The following is a 17,036-nucleotide window of genomic DNA, read 5'->3' as shown; positions in this document are numbered from 1 at the left end:
GTCCCCCAGCTCAGGGTAAGGGGAAAGAGATTTGTTGCAATTAGGATTTTTAAGAATTGCGCGTTGATTACACTTTTAAGAAATTGAATTCATAGGGTCAAAAATTCATTTGTTAAAAACATTTTCTGGTTATTTAAAAAATGTAAGCTTCCCTATTCCTGGATTTTAACATTCATCCAGGAATTTTTTTTTTTCTTGTATTAAGCCCAATAGGAATATGTTACCTTTGCTTTGTATGGTTATGATGATATTTGCAAGTAATAGAAGTGTTAATACTGAAGTCCTCAAAGAAAAGACCATGTAAACTATCCTTTAACCTCTTGCCTACCGCTGAACAAAAACAGTGGTAGACTTTTAGCTATTAGTTGCTTTTTTAAAAGCTTATAGTTGACTGCTTTACGTATTCTGCCCAGTAGCATTGCAAAGTCTTGTGATCATGCTGCTACTCTACTGCACAACAGCTGTGATAGGGTACAGCAGGGAGCACTACTACAACATAAATGTTCTCTGTGCAGTTGACCATGCCATCTAGGTGGCATCACTTAAGCATTCAAGAGAAGTGTTAAAAAATACTTCTATATAGAGCTGGGCAAGCCCAAACAGAAATGTTCAGCATTCGTACTGGACAGCCGCTGTTAGGACCTGAATGCCGAACACGGACTTCCTCCGAGAGAGATAGAGACTCCTTAAACTTTTGTAGTGAATTAACCATTACAACATCATGTGACAGAGAGATGGTCTCGCTGCTCTTACAGTAAAGAATCGCCTTCTGTGATTATGATTGAATTTTCTTTCCTTTAGACGTAGAGGATGCCCCCCTGTATCATTGCAGGTCTAGGTGTAAAACCACCATTAGAAAGATCTCTGAACTGTCCCTTCATAAATTTGTACATAGTAATAAGATCACCCCTAAGCCTTCGTTTTTCCACCGTAAATAACCCCAAGTGTAATAACCTGTCTTGGTATTGCAGACCCCCCAGTCCTCTAATAACCTTGGTCGCTCTTCTCTGCATCCGCTCTAGTTCAGCTTTGTCTTTCTTATACACCGGAGACCAGAACTGTACACAGTATTCTAAGTGCGGTCACACTAGTGACTTGTATAGAAGTAAAATTATCTACTCCTCATGAGCATCTATGCCTCTTTTAATGCATCCCATTATTTTATTTGCCTTGGTTGCAGCTGCCTAGCATTGGTCACTAAAGTTGAGTTTGCCATCCACCCATATGCACAAGTGCTTTTTCAGTGACAATTTTACCAAAGTGTTTTCAAATTTAGTACATAATTTTACATTTCATTTACTCTGCCCTAATTCGTAACCTTACGTTTATCTACATTAAAATTCAATTTCCATTTCTGTGATCAAGCCTCCAGCCTCTGTAATATTAACTTATCCTCCTCTCCATTCACATCTATAGGGTCAGTAGTGTAATGCGTGACCCTGCTCTGTCCACTTCTATGGAAGCAATGGTGTAAACTGTGACACCCCCCCCCCCCCCTTTTTCGTCCATTTCTATGGGAGAAGTGGTATAATGTGTGCCCCCCCCCCCTCCGCTCAGCTTCATCCACGTTTATGAGAGAAGTGGTATAATGTGTGCCCCCCCTCCCCCTTTTCATCCATTTCTATGGGAGAAGTGGTATAATGTGTGCCCCCGCCCTCCGCTCAGCTTCATCCACTTTTATGGGAGAAGTGGTATGTGTGCCCCCCCCTCCGCTCAGCTTCATCCACTTTTATGGGAGCAGTGGTGTAATGTGTGACCCCCTCCCCCACTCTGTCCATCTGTCCACTTCTATGAGAGCAGTGGTGTAGTGTGTATCACATGCTGGGATTGGATATGCAGAGGGTATCACATGCTGGAATTCGATAGGCAGAGTATATCATGAGCTGGGATTGGATGCGCATTTCTGCAGTCTGTATCACACATGATGGGCCTTAGATACACGGTATTATACTACTAAAGTCAGGCTGCTGAACACCCCTCACTTGACACCAATACTCACCTCATCCCTGATCTCCGCTAAGCATTTGCGGCATCTCTGCACTTACTGTCGCCAGTCACACTGAACACTGTGAGCGATGACAGGGGGAAAGTGTAGCTTGCAGCATAGCTGGGGGCTTCAAAAATGTTTACCATCTCCTCCCACAGCTGTGAGTTGGACAGCCCAGGGGGCTGCCCAGGTCACAGGTTTAGGCAGCCATAGTGAAGGAGATATGTACTCACACCGACCATATCTCCTATGTACAGGTGCTGAAGTATTTGAGGTGTGTAAGTGTTGTGCTCAGACACTTAGCAGCAAATGAAAATGGCAAAAATAAATAAAAAAATATTAATCCAGTGCATTTCATTTTGTATTAAAAATAATTGATTATATACAAAAATAAAAATCACGGCACCTTCACTTTAACCACTTCGATCTCCCATTGTGGATAAATGTTGGCGCTTGCTGGGCTCTCTGCAGCTCCGACGTTTGTATACGGTTGGCGGTCTCGCAGCGCTCAAGACCACCAGGGTCCGGCAAAAGCTGCAGTTGCCGTGCAGAGCGATAGCTCTGACAGGAAACCTCATCGGGACCTGATTGGATCAGGTCCTGATGATGTTAACCCTTTGCTATCTTACAGCTGCCGCAGTTGAGGGAAAGCGCACTGTCTCTTACCTCTCCGGCGCCCCTGTGATCTGATCATGAGGGGATCCGAGCGTTGTCATGGCAGCCAGAGGTCACATGATGACCTCTGGGTCTGCCAGGTACGACGGCCATTTAGACTCAGTTCTCATGCATTGCAATACATGTGTATTGCAATGCATTAGACCAGTAATCAGACATTTAAAAGTTGAAGTCCCTTACAGGGAATAAGTAAAAAAGGGGAAAAAAAAATTAAAAATGTTTTTAAAACTAATTAAAAAAAATTATTAAATTACAAAATAAAAAAACTATTATACCAATAAAAGTATTTTTTTGTAAAAAGAAAAAAAAATCCACATATTTGGTATCTCTGCGTCCGGAACGACCTGATCTATGAAACTGTCACTAGTTAACCCTTTCAATGAGCACCGTAAAAAAAATGTGGCAAAAAAAATGCATTTTTATAATGACACTGGAAAAAGTTCAATAAAACGCGTTAAAAAAGACTAATGTAAATAAATATGGTACTGCTGAAACGTCATCTTGTTACTCAAAAAACAGTCCGCTACAGAGCTCAATCAGCCGAAAATAAAAAAAAATTATAGCTCTCAGAATATAGCGATGCAAAAATAATAGTTTTCTTCTATAAAATAGTTTTTGTGTAAAAGCCCCAAAACATAAAAAAAGATATAAATGTGCTATCGCTGTAATTGTACTGACCTGAAGAATAAAGCTGCATTATCAATTTTTGCCACACGATGAACAGCATTAAAAAAAACTAAAAAAAAAAAAACGCAAAAAACAAATCCTGAATTGCTGTTTTTTCTTTTGTTTTGTTCTGCCTCCCAAAAATCAGAATAGAAAGTGATTAAAGAATTTTGTGACCGAAAATGGTACCAATAGAAACGTCCACTCACCCTGCAAAAAGCAAAAAAACAAGCCCTAACATGACTGTCGGCAGAAATATGGAAAAATTATAACTCTCAAAATATGACGATGCAAACACTTTTATTTTTATATATATATATAGTACAGACCAAAAGATTGGACACACCTTCTCATTTAAAGATTTTTCTGTATTTTCATGACTATGAAAATTGTACATTCACACTGAAGGCATCAAAACTATGAATTATCACATGTGGAATTATATACTTAACAAAAAAGTGTGAAACAACTGAAAATATGTCTTATATTCTAGGTTCTTCAAAGTAGCCACCTTTTGCTTTGGTGACTGCTTTGCACACTCTTGGTATTCTCTTCATGAGCTTCAAGAGGTAGTCACCGGAAATGGTTTTCACTTCACAGGTGTGCCCTGTCAGGTTTAATAAGTGGGATTTCTTGCTTTATAAATGGGGTTGGGACCATCAGTTGTGTTGTGCAGAAGTCTGGTGGATACGCAGCTGATAGTCCTACTGAATAGACTGTTAGCTGCTTTTTTCTTGCCTTAATACAAATTCTAAGTAAAGAAAAACGAGTGGCCATCATTACTTTAAGAAATGAAGATCAGTCAGTGCGAAAAATTGGGAAAACTTTGAAAGTGTCCCCAAGTGCAGTTACAAAAACCATCAAACGCTACAAAGAAACTGGCTCACATGAGGACGGCCCCAGGAAAGGAAGACCAAGAGTCACCTTTGCTTCTGAGGATAAGTTTATCCGAGTCACCAGCCTCAGAAATCGCAGGTTAACAGCAGGTCAGATTAGAGACCAGGTCAATGCCACACAGAGTTCTAGCAGCAGACACATCTCTTCAACAACTGTTAAAAGGAGACTTTGTGCAGCAGGCCTTCATGGTAAAATAGCTGCTAGGAAACCACTGCTAAGGACAGGCAACAAGCAGAAGAGACTTGTTTGGGCTAAAGAACACAAGGAATGGACATTAGACCAGTGGAAATCTGTGCTTTGGTCTGATGAGTCCAAATTTGAGATCTTTGGTTTCAACCACCGTGTCTTTGTGCGATGCAGGAAAGGTGAGCGGATGGACTCTACATGCCTGGTTCCCACCGTGAAGCATGGAGGAGGAGGTGTGATGGTGTGGGGATGCTTTGCTGGTGACACTTGGGGATTTATTCAAAATTGAAGGCATACTGAACCAGCATGGCTACCACAGCATCTTGCAGCGGCATGCTATTCCATCCGGTTTGCGTTTAGTTGGACCATCATTTATTTTTCAACAGGAAAATGACCCAAAACACACCTCCAGGATGTGTAAGGGCTATTTGACCAAGAAGGAGGGTGATGGGGTGCTATGCCAGATAACCTGGCCTCCACAGTCACCAGACCTGAACCCAATCGAGATGGTTTGGGGTGAGCTGGACCGCAGAGTGAAGGCAAAAGAGCCAACAAGTGCTAAGCATCTCTGGGAACGCCTTCAAGATTGTTGTAAGACCATTTCCAGTGACGACCTCTTGAAGCTCATCAAGAGAATGCCAAGAGTGTGCAAAGCAGTCATCAAAGCAAAAGGTGGCTACTTTGAAGAACCTAGAATATAAGACATATTTTCAGTTGTTTCACACTTTTTTGTTAAGTATATAATTCCACATGTGTTATGTCATAGTTTTGATGCCTTCAGTGTGAATGTACAATTTTCAGAGTCATGAAAAATCTTTAAATGAGAAGGTGTGTCCAAACTTTTGGTCTGTACTATAAATATATATATAGCGTCTTTTAGTGTGTGATAGCAGCTAAACATAAAAAAAAAAAAAACTATTTCAATATGGTATCACTGTTATCGTATTGACCCGAAGAATAGTCTAATACTTTTACTGCATGAGGAACGGCGTTAAAAATAAATGAAACCATTTTTTCCCCTGCTGTTGTTCATTCTGCCTTTCAAAGAACACAGTAAGACTCGGTTCACATTTATCCGGCACTCTGCGCTGAGTGCTAACGGCGGGGTTTCCGTGTGAATCTCTGAAATATCTGATTCAGACAGAACCCCCGATGGAAGATTCCTGAACTGGGATGAGCTCAATGAGTGACAGGATCCGGTTAAGTGAGCTCAGCGAAGGTCAGGGGCCCTCTCTCAGCATCGAGTCATTCTACCCTGCTCCTCAGTGTCTGCGGTCGCCTCAAGCCACCCTACATGCTGATGAAGGCATGTCGAACAACTGGATTACGGCATGGGACATTGGATTATTTCATCTTCTGACAGGTGAGCGATAATGTTCTTTTTTACTTTGTTTGTTTACTGGGGACAATGGCTTCGGGGAATTAGGTGTAAAGGTGAGTATAATTAGTTTTTTATTTTATTCTTATTTTACACTTGGAGACAGCGAGGGCAGAATACTACTCTCAACATTGTTCCTTGCTCACGCTGATCGTAGCGCCGGCAGGGACAATGAAGAGACTTGCCTCTAGCACCCGGCACTTGGGAACAGCGCTAACTTTACCGCTGATTCCCAGGCACCGGAACGTGTGATTCTAATGCGGCACACGGTTGACACACAGAGACGGATATCTCCAGTATTGATTCCTGATGCTTAGATTGTTACAAGGACAACCACCTTAAGGAACAGTACAGACCAAAAGTTTGGACACACCTTCTCATTTAAAGATTTTTCTGTATTTTCATGACTATGAAAATTGTACATTCACACTGAAGGCATCAAAACTATGAATTAACACATGTGGAATTATATACTTAACAAAAAAGTGTGAAACAACTGAAAATATGTCTTATATTCTAGGTTCTTCAAAGTAGCCACCTTTTGCTTTGATGACTGCTTTGGACACTTGGCATTCTCTTGATGAGCTTCAAGAGGTAGTCACCGTAAATGGTCTTCCAACAATCTTGAAGGAGTTCCCAGAGATGCTTAGCACTTGTTGGCTCTTTTGCCTTCACTCTGCGGTCCAGCTCACCCCAAACCATCTCGATTGGGTTCAGGTCTGGTGACTGTGGAGGCGAGGTCATCTGGCGTAGCACCCTATCACTCTCCTTCTTGGTCAAATAGCCCTTACACAGCCTGGAGGTGTGTTTGGGGTCATTGTCCTGTTGAAAAATAAATGATGGTCCAACTAAACGCAAACCGGATGGAATAGCATGCCGCTGCAAGAAGCTGTGGTAGCCATGCTGGTTCAGTATGCTTTCAATTTTGAATAAATCCCCAACAGTGTCACCAGCAAAGCACCCCCACACCATCACACCTCTTCCTCCATGCTTCACGGTGGGAACCAGGCATGTAGAGTCCATCCGTTCACCTTTTCTGCGTCGCACAAAGACACGGTGGTTGGAACCAAAGATCTCAAATTTGGACTCCTCAGACCAAAGCACAGATTTCCACTGGTCTAATGTCCATTCCTTGTGTTCTTTAGCCCAAACAAGTCTCTTCTGCTTGTTGCCTGTCCTTAGCAGTGGTTTCCTAGCAGCTATTTTGCCATGAAGGCCTGCTGCACAAAGTCTCCTCTTAACAGTTGTCGTAGAGATGTCTGCTGCTAGAACTCGGTGTGGCATTGACCTGGTTGTAACGGGTCTGGGAGGCGGAACCTCTGAGCAACTTATACAAGGGGGCGGTCCTTGTAAGGAAGCGGGTGGCGACCAGGGAAGACAGGCAGGTAGTCACAGCAGGTGACCGGGACAGTCTCTGGGTAAACGGGCAGGAGGTCACGGCAAGTGACTGGGACAGTCTCTGGGTAAACGGGCAGGAGGTCACAGCAAGTGACCGGGGCAGTCTCTGGGTGAACGGGCAGGAGGTCACAGCAAGTGACCGGGACAGTCTCTGGGTAAAGGGTAGGTACGACCTGTGACGGCTGAGCCTCCAGGTAGGCTAGCAGGCAGATGGCAGATGTGTGCTCCCAGGTGAGCAGGCGAGAGTCTCTGGATAAGCAAGTGGTCACAGCATGTGAGGGCGGAGCCTCCAGGTAGGCTAACAGGCAGGTAGCAGATGAGCTCTCCCAGGTGAGCGGGCAAGAGTCTCTGGACTGGCAGGTGGTCACAGCACGTGACGGCGGAGCCTCCAGGTAGGCTAACAGGCAGGTAGCAGATGAGCGCTCCCAGGTGAGCGGGCAAGAGTCTCTGGACTGGCAGGTGGTCACAGCACGTGACGGCGGAGCCTCCAGGTAGGCTAGTAGACAGGTAGCAGGTGAGCGCTCCCAGGTGAGCGGGCAAGCTGGTCCATAGACAGACTGACAGATGTCGGAAGGCAGACCGTCGGACCTCAGGCTAGCAAGCAGGTAAGCGGATAACAGGCAGGAATCAGACAGCAAACTGGCAGGAAACTGGCAGGTAACTGGCAGGTAACTGGAAACTGGACCTGAGGGCTGAAGCAGAGTAGTGAACAGTGCAACAACATTGCTCGAGCACCTCCATTTTGGAGGAGGTGCCTTGTATATGGTGAAGTCCTCCGGCCATTGGCCGGGGACTCCTTAGGACGGCGCGCGCGGCCCCTTTAAGAGGGGGGGAGCGCGCGCCCTAAGCACCGTGGCCGGGAAGGAGCGCGCGCTGCCAGCAGAGCGGGAGGAGGATGCCGGGCTCAGAGCGGAGAGGTGAGGGGAACAGCGTCCCTGCCTAGCAGAGGGCAGGGACGCCGACGCTACACTGGTCTCTAATTTGAGCTGCTGTTAACCTGCAATTTCTGAGGCTGGTGACTCGGATAAACTTATCCTCAGAAGCAGAGGTGACTCTTGGTCTTCCTTTCCTGGGGCCGTCCTCATGTGAGCCAGTTTCTTTGTAGCTCTTGATGGTCTTTGCAACTGCACTTGGGGACACTTTCAAAGTTTTTCCAATTTTTCGCACTGACTGACCTTCATTTCTTAAAGTAATGATGGCCACTCGTTTTTCTTTACTTTGCTGCTTTTTTCTTGCCATAATACAAATTCTAACAGTCTATTCAGTAGGACTATCAGCTGTGTATCCACCAGACTTCTGCACAACACAACTGATGGTCCCAACCCCATTTATAAGGCAAGAAATCCCACTTATTAAACCTGACAGGGCACACCTGTGAAGTGAAAACCATTTCCGGTGACTACCTCTTGAAGCTCATCAAGAGAATGCCAAGAGTGTGCAAAGCAGTCATCAAAGCAAAAGGTGGCCACTTTGAAGAACCTAGAATATAAGACATATTTTCAGTTGTTTCACACTTTTTTGTTAAGTATATAATTCCACATGTGTTAATTCATAGTTTTGATGCCTTCAGTGTGAATGTACAATTTTCATAGTTATGAAAATACAGAAAAATCTTTAAATGAGGTGTGTCCAAACTTTTGGTCTGTACTGTATGTGCACACTTTACGTTTGTGCTGTGTTTTCCCCACATTTTTTCTGCACAAAACCGTAGCGTTTTACAGTATCAGCAAAGTGGATGAGATTTCTGAATTTTTATGCACACGCTGTTTTTGTTTATAGATGATTTTCAAGTAGTTTCATAACTGCAGCATGTCCAGTCTTTCAGTGTTTTTCAGCCATTCCATTGAGTGGGGAAAAAATGCATAAAAAATTTGCGCCAAAAAAAGTGTGTATTTTATTCAGCGTTTTTCCTGACAATGGACACGTTTTTGGTGCTAAAATGTCTGCAGCAAATACTTAATGTGTGAATATACTTTTAGGTTATGTGCACACGTTCAGGATTAGCAGCAGAAAATTCTGCTGCAAATCCTAATGTGTTGACAGGGAAAACGCTGTGTAAACTACACGTGGTTTTGCCTCAGTTTTGAAATGTATTTTTCTTATGTATTTTTCCCCACTCAATAGTATGTGAAAGTCGCTACAAGAATTGACATGCTGCAAATTTGAATCTTCTGCAAATCTGCTAGGATAAAATAAGTGACATGTGCATTCACTTTGCTGGGGTAGCAAAACACTGCATATTTTCCGTGCCAAATTTATTCTGTAAAATACGCATCAAAAATGCAACATGTGCCTTAAACACAATTTGCACCACATTTTTAAATGTATCCAAGTCTACTACATAGAAAGGATATAACTAGAGATGAGCAGATCGATTTGTGGTACTCCGGTCCAGCGTTCAGGTCAGTGGTACCTGACGGTTAGACTGGAGGCCTGCAAATTTCTTACCTGACGTCACTTGCTTGTTCTTTACTTAAAATGTGCACTGACTGTGTGCTTCATTGCCGGATCGTCACTTCTGATCAGAGCTGGCAAGAGAGTATTGTCACTGTGCACTGAGCAGAACACAGCGCAGTGACAGGAATCTACTGAGCGTCTGTCAGAATTGACAAGCGATGCATGGTCCGTAGAGAAAGGACTAGGCCAGCCCCTGAAATGGGGGTCACTGATGACACTTCGTTTCAAGGTGGGGGCAGAGGCTGTGCCAGTGACCAAAGCCTCTGCCCCCCTGATGACAACTCATTTGAGTAAACCAGCTTGCACTGGGGATTCTCAAACAAAGCGTCATCAAAGAGGAAGTGAAAAAAAATGAAATAGAGCTCAACATTCTAAAAAATGTTTGAATCCCCTGGGGGTTCAAGGTGCTAACCACACATCTAGATAAATTTCTTGAGGGGTCTAGTTTCCAAAATGGGGTCACTTGTGTGGGGTTTCCACTGTTTAGGGACATCAGTGGCTCTCCAAATGCGACATGGCGTCCGCAATCGATTCTAGCTAATTATGCATTCTAAAAGTCAAATGATGCAACTTCCCTTCCGAGCCCTGCCGTGCGTCCAAATTTAGTTTTTCACCACATATGTGGTATCTGCATACTCAGGAGAAATTGCGCAACAAATTTTGTGGTGTATTTTCTCCTGTTACCCTTGTGAGAATGCAAAATTTAGGGCTAAAGTAACATTTTTGTGGGAAAATTCCTTCCACAATGCTTTAGTTCCTGTGAATAAAAAATGAAAGTTTGAAAATTGCTAATTTTTCACAAAATATCCAAAATTTCCAGTAATAAATGGTAGTCATATCGAACAAATGTTACCACTAAAATGAAGTTCAGTATGTCACGAAAAACAGTCTCAGAATTACTGGGATTTGTTGAAACGTTCCAGAGTTATTACCTCATACAGCGACTGGTCAGAATTGTAAAAATTGGCCCAGTCACGAAGGTGAAAACAGGCTCTGGCGCGAAAGGGTTAATAACCACCTCTTTTTCTTATCCCTGAGCTGGTTGTCAACTCAGTTATTCAGAATTTCCCCTAGTCCCATTTCTCTTATTTTATATTCTGTCTTTATGTGGCACTATGTCAAAAATCTTTCAAAAATCCAGAAAGACTATATGCACTGTGTTACCCTGGTTCAGTTTGGAACTTGCCTCTTATCAGATTAATTTGACAAAATCAATCCATCATAAACCCAAGTTTATTCATTTATTTATTTTACACTAATTCCACAGTGCATTACAGTACAGACATTATTGGTAATGACCCCATTGGGTATTACAATTTAAATTCCCTATCAGTATGTCTTTGGAGTGTGGGAGGAAACCGGAGGAAACCCACACAAGCATGGAGAACATGCAAACTCCTTGCAGATGTCGTCCTTGGTGGGATTTCAACACATGACCTCAGTGCTGCAAGGCTGCAGTGTTAACCACTGAGCCACTGTAATGTCATATTGATGCATGAGTTAATTCTTAGATACTCCAGGATAGCATATCTTAGAAAACACGCAAAGATTTTGCCAAAAGTAGAGGTTAAACTTACCTGTCTATAATTTCCCGGGTCAGATTTTGTCCCCATTTTAAATATTGGCACCACATTTGCTATGCGCTAGTCCGACGGTAGAGACCCTGTTATTTTTTAGAATCTGGGAGTATTAAAACGAACAGCCTCTCTATTAATGGTACTTAGTTCCTGCAGTACTCGGGAGTGCATGCCATCCGGGCCCGGTAATTTGTCTACTTTAGTGGTTATGAGGTGACATACTTCCTGCTGCAGGTGACATTTAGTGGAGAATTTACGATGTTACCAATAATGTCATTTGTCATAAAATGTTCATGTGTAAATACTGTAGAAAAGGCACTCAGTAAATTGACCTTTCCCTCATCCTCTTTCATCATTTCACCTAGACTATTTTTGAGGGGGTCAACAATATGTATCATTTTTGAGTTTACTAATGTTTTGTAGTTGAAGAATATCTCATTGTTTGCTGCATTGATTTGCTTTTTACACATTTTACTTTTTTTTTCTATAATTATTAAATGTCGTATCACTACCCTCTTGCTCTAATTATCCAAATGTTTTCTTTTTGACATTTATAGTGATTTCCTCCAATTGCTAGCTTGTGTATTCCCATATGGCATATAATGGGCACAGATCTAATGCAGGATATTTATAAAAGTGTCCCATTTGCTTTGTGTATTTTTATTTTAAAGGACATTGGGTATGAAGATAATCTCTCAGCTGTTGGACATTTGCCTTTCTAAAGTTTAGTGTCGTAGCCCGTCTACTATACAGTACATCTTATTAAAGGATATGTGAAAACCTTTTATTTTGTGAGCACTATTTTCCAAGTGACCTCCAACCCGTATATGTAATTCACTATCTGGTTACTGCTCCTGGCAGTTAAACCCCCTAAATGCTGCGATCGATATCAATCGCAGCATTTAGAAGGCAGAGGGAGGGGGCTCGCTCTCCCCTCCGATCAGCGACCCCGCAACGTAATCGCGAGGGCCCGATCGATGCCATGGTGACGACATCAAGGTCACCAAGCTAGCAAGCTGCTTAGACCATGCTCACAGCATGGTTTTATAAGCTTGTGTGTCAGTGCAGAACTGACAGTTTATAAAGCATTACAATGCTCGTGCATTGCGATGCGTTATAACGGCGATCAGACTGCAAAAAGTGAAAGTCCCATAGAGGGACTAAGTAAAAAAGAAAAATTTAAATATCATAAAATAATAATAAGTATATATATATATATATATATATATATATATATATATTGTACCCATAAATCAATATATTTATGGAGAAAAAAAAATCAAAAAAAGTACACATATTTGGTATGACCCAACCTATAAAGCTGTCACACTAGTAAACTCCTTCAGCTAATATCGTAAAAAAAAAAGGCAAAAAAACCCTAGAAAACAGTTCTCAGAGTCAAGTATCACGTATATTAAAGAAAGAAAAAGAAGGTTATGGAACAGCTGACAAACCTAGAACTGGACAACCACAGAAAACTTCCTCCAGAGTTGATCATGTTATTAAGAAAAAGTCATGTCTGATGTCCTTAAAAGTGCTGTATAGATTTTGCATGAAATGAATGAAGAATATGGGGTCAAGGTGAGTCGCCAAACAGTGGTGCGATGGCTAAGAGCTGTAGGGTTGAATGCACAAGTACCAGTCAAGAAGCCTTTCATCTCTGCAAAGATCTGGAAGGTCTGACTTGAGTTTGCCAAAGAACGCAGCCAATGGAAAGATACAGATTGGTCTAAGGGATTGTGGTTGAATCCAAGTTCAATCTGTTTGGTAGTGATGGCAAGCACTAAATATACCGCCCAATTGGAAAATGTAATGAGGTACCAAACACATAGAGTGAAACATGGTGGTGGCAATGTCATGGTTTGGGGCTGCTTTTCTGCATCTGCCACTGGCACCCTGTATAGATTTGATGGAAATATGAGTGCTACCATGTACAAGGATATACTGGGGAATGCAATGCTGCCACATGGTAAAACCAAAGTAGGCAGGGGATGGAAATTCCAGCAAGACAATGTTCCTAAGCAAACATTCAATTTAGTCACAAATTGGTTAGCAAAGTGTTCGCCTGTTGTAATGGCCAAGCCAACCGCCTGATTTAAACCCTATAGAGCACCTTTGGGATGGCTTAGGGTGACGAGTTGGGGCCCGTACCCATAGCAATAAAGATGAATTTTTGCAGATTTGCAAATGGAATGGAGCAAGAACCCTCAAGATGTCTTGAATACCCTAGTGGCTTCAATGCCCGTTCAGTGTGGTGCAGTAATTAAAGCAAGAGGTTATCCTACAAAATACTAAGTTATGGCATTGTAAACAATGAATTACTCTCTATGCTGTGATCAATAAATAGTATATGCAAAACTTTTGGCAGTCAGTTATCTTTAATTAAATGACCATTCCTATATTCAAAAGCATTTTGGTTAAAATAAAGGTCTTGCATGATAACTTCATGCACTTTCAATTCATCACCAGGGAAATGGCATCACAACAGCCAGACAGAAGTAAGCCTAAAAGGTTAAAGTATACTCTGGATACGCATACTACAACAGAGGGACATACCTGATGGCCCACAGCAAATATAAAGACACAGGAACATGATCATAAACCATGATTGATAGCCCATAGAAAACATAAGGATGATGTCTAAGGGTACTTATTGTTAATGTCCTGATGTAAATCACATTGATGTTCTGATGTTCATCCCATACTTTGGGCCATCAGGTATGTCTCTGTGTTGTAGTTTGCATACTCCAGGTCCTTTTTGACTGTTTGTTGATTTTTTGGGACTGGTTTAGGCATCCTATACTTGTTTTTTGTTTTTTTTGTATGCATAACATCCTAATTAGCTTTATGAAATAAGCTGGTGTCTCAAATATGATGCTGAATAACAATGGGTGATCTTTTTTATATCTAATAGGAGTGGAAGACCGGGAAGAGGAAAGCAGAGAAGGATGAACTAATTGGCAGTATGATTTTTTCCACTATCGAACCAGAAGCTCCTGACTTGGACTTAATAGAAGTGTAATGGTTTTTGTATCTATTTAGATAAAGGTTTTAGATTTAGTGTTGCAAATCTGCAAACATTAAACGATTAATTTTCTTGGTAGTGTGGGGCTATAAATGAGTTTTTCACCACAACTCTACAATGCAATTAGAGTTATCGTTTAAGTTAATGTTTGATCTTCAATAATTGGCCTACATTTACTAAACAGTTTATACCATTACTCAGTCTTAAAATGCTGCAAGTGATGTACAACATTTTAACAGAAATTACTTAAAGGGGGTGTGTCTGCACAAAATGACTGTTAAAACTAACTACAGGCCCTCAGTGCACCTTCTCACCTACTTGTTTTCCTTCTGTCAGCCCTCCTTTTGCTTCTGTAAAGCCAAAATTGTCAATCAAAGAAAAATTGGGCAGAAACCGAGGGAAAACAAGTAGGTGGGGCGGTACAATTAACTGCTCAAATACACTTCGGGCGTACTGAGTGCTTGCACTTGGTTTGAATAGTCATGTTATAATGACATACTCCTTTTTAAAGGTTTTGTCCAGGATTAGATATGCAAATTGCCTCTTCAGAGAAAAAGAGCACTTGAACTGTATAGCGCCACCTATTGGAAGCAGCAATCCTACAAGTCACAATCAACCCTTTAACTAGTCTTGTAATATGACTTAGGATAATAGCCAAATCAGAATCTCAATTTGCACACAGTGTTTCGAGCTGTTGGCCCTCGTCAGTGCAAAGTATGAGAACTGATTTGGCTAGATGAGAGGCTCTGGACTGAGGACTAAGGGGTAACGTTTCTCCTTGTGGAGGTGCCTCCTTACCTTGACATGCCAGAGCCGGTATGTCACTCTCCACAAGGAGAAACGTTCCCCTTAGACCTCAGTCCAGGGATAGAAAAACATGTCTGGTTTCTTCCAAAAATATCATACAACTTAATAGAGCTGAGCTGAAATTCCACACAAAACCTGGTGGTGCTATATTTGGAACAATGCAGACACATATTTCTAATCTTGAACATCCTCTATAAAAGTGGTTGTTCGAGATTGTATCAAAAGTCTGCAGGCACACTCTATATGACTTCAGATTACCGAATCATGACTGCGTGCAGTGTGCATGCCGTCAAGATTCCCAGAAATTCTCCGTACTAGTTAACAGTCACATGACTGCATTTATGTCATTTGCATATTTACAGTCACATACCAACTAGAGTTATCTGGCTTCTCTAAATTCTCTTTTATTGAGATAAGGGAAATGAGTTTAGTCTGCGTGTTACCTTAAGTATGCAAATCGTATATATGTGATCACTTGACCGCCTGCTCGCTCCAGGGAATCAGAACAGTGAGCACAGTGCATGCTGTCACAATTCTGTGAACTCCTTTTTCTTGTTTAAAGAATGTAAGCTGAGAGCAGCTGATGTAGAGGCAGAGACCCGGTTTCCAGAGATGTGACTTACTGGGCTGCATACTGTGATTGTGGTGAAATACCTGTTTTATCTGCTGCAGATCTACCAGTTATGTTATTGCTGAGCTCTGTATAACCCCGCCCCCACCACTGACGGCTTTCTGCTCCTGTACAGTGTACACAGAAAGCTGTCAATCATTGGTGGGGACGAGGTTATACAGAGCTCATGAATATGGAGGACTACCTGGCAGCAGGTTTACTAGTCTAATAGTGATAATCTCCTGCTCATAAAACGGTGATTTTATCAAAACTGCAGCAAGCAGCCCACATTGCAAGTCACTTATCGCTGGAATCAGGATCTCGTTTTCTACATTATGCTGCTTTCAGATTAGGTGGTAAACCAGGTGACAGATTCACTTTAAACAATTGTCCATGAGCGATATCCTATTCAATGAATCCTATATGTTTGTGATGAACCAGAATAGTGTACGCTATAATTTTTTTCCCGTCTCAACGAGGCCTAAGTGAGCGGGATTTCATCCTTCAATAAAACAATAATAAAAAAAGAGACAGAAGAAAGTAACTTTCCAGTGTCAGAATTTAATAAAAAATCCAAATTTATCATAGAAAAAATATATTAATAAAAACATCACTGTGGGTCACCAACTATCCAGAATGTATTATCAGAAAACGCGTTTCAGACCTGTGTCTTTAATCATTGCATGTCTAAGAGAATGAACAGGAAGTATTATATAGTATATCCTGTCTGTTCACATGATCATTCTGATCCAATCCCATGAAAATATATTTAAAAGAACAATCAACACAGAAAAAAAACTGCAGAAATTCATATTCCAAAAGATCATTTGTCCATTTGATATACCTGTGCATAAAAATTAGTTATAATGATAGATTAGATCATGTCTTATGTTTATATCTGATGGCGACCTGGTAGTAAGCACATATATATATACCAGGATTCTCTATTTAAAAGTTTCCTGTGGAGATCCCCGCCTCCAAAAGGTCTGTTAACCTTTTCTATCCCAATTGCTGAAAAAGACCTGGTATCTCCTGCGGGCTTTTCTGTAACGTGCTTGAATGCTGCCGAACACTTAGTTAGAAAGCGGTTTTCTGCATCTGACAAATGACGTCGTTTTCTGATTTTTAATGGCCCAGTCGTGCAGCCCACTTATTGGTCCCGGCAAAGATTACATGTTATCAAATATATAATATACAGTACAGACTAAAAGTTTGGACACACCTTCTCATTTAAAGATTTTTCTGTATTTTCATGACTATGAAAATTGTACATTCACACTGAAGGCATCAAAACTATGAATTAACCCATGTGGAATTATATACTTAACAGAAAAGTGTGAAACAACTGAAAATATGTCTTATATTCCAGGTTC

General features: G+C 41.6%; 1 protein-coding gene across 1 annotated transcript in view; it reads left to right on the top strand.

Annotated features, from left to right (window-relative positions):
- The window catches only part of SNX9 (sorting nexin 9), a 270,467-nt gene that overhangs the window by 192,167 nt on the left and 61,264 nt on the right, over positions 1-17,036 (top strand). The window contains exon 11 of the mRNA XM_073671526.1: positions 14,136-14,239. Coding sequence (XP_073527627.1) covers positions 14,136-14,239 — 104 coding nt within the window. The remainder of the gene's footprint in view (positions 1-14,135; positions 14,240-17,036) is intronic.

Source organism: Phyllobates terribilis, unplaced genomic scaffold, assembly GCF_046119375.1.
Source record: "Phyllobates terribilis strain yellow unplaced genomic scaffold, ASM4611937v1 Scaffold_3__8_contigs__length_932513732, whole genome shotgun sequence".
In the NCBI taxonomy this organism is placed as follows: Eukaryota; Metazoa; Chordata; class Amphibia; order Anura; family Dendrobatidae; genus Phyllobates; species Phyllobates terribilis.
Note: the sequence above shows the minus strand (reverse complement) of the source record. Positions and strands in the feature narration are given on the sequence as shown.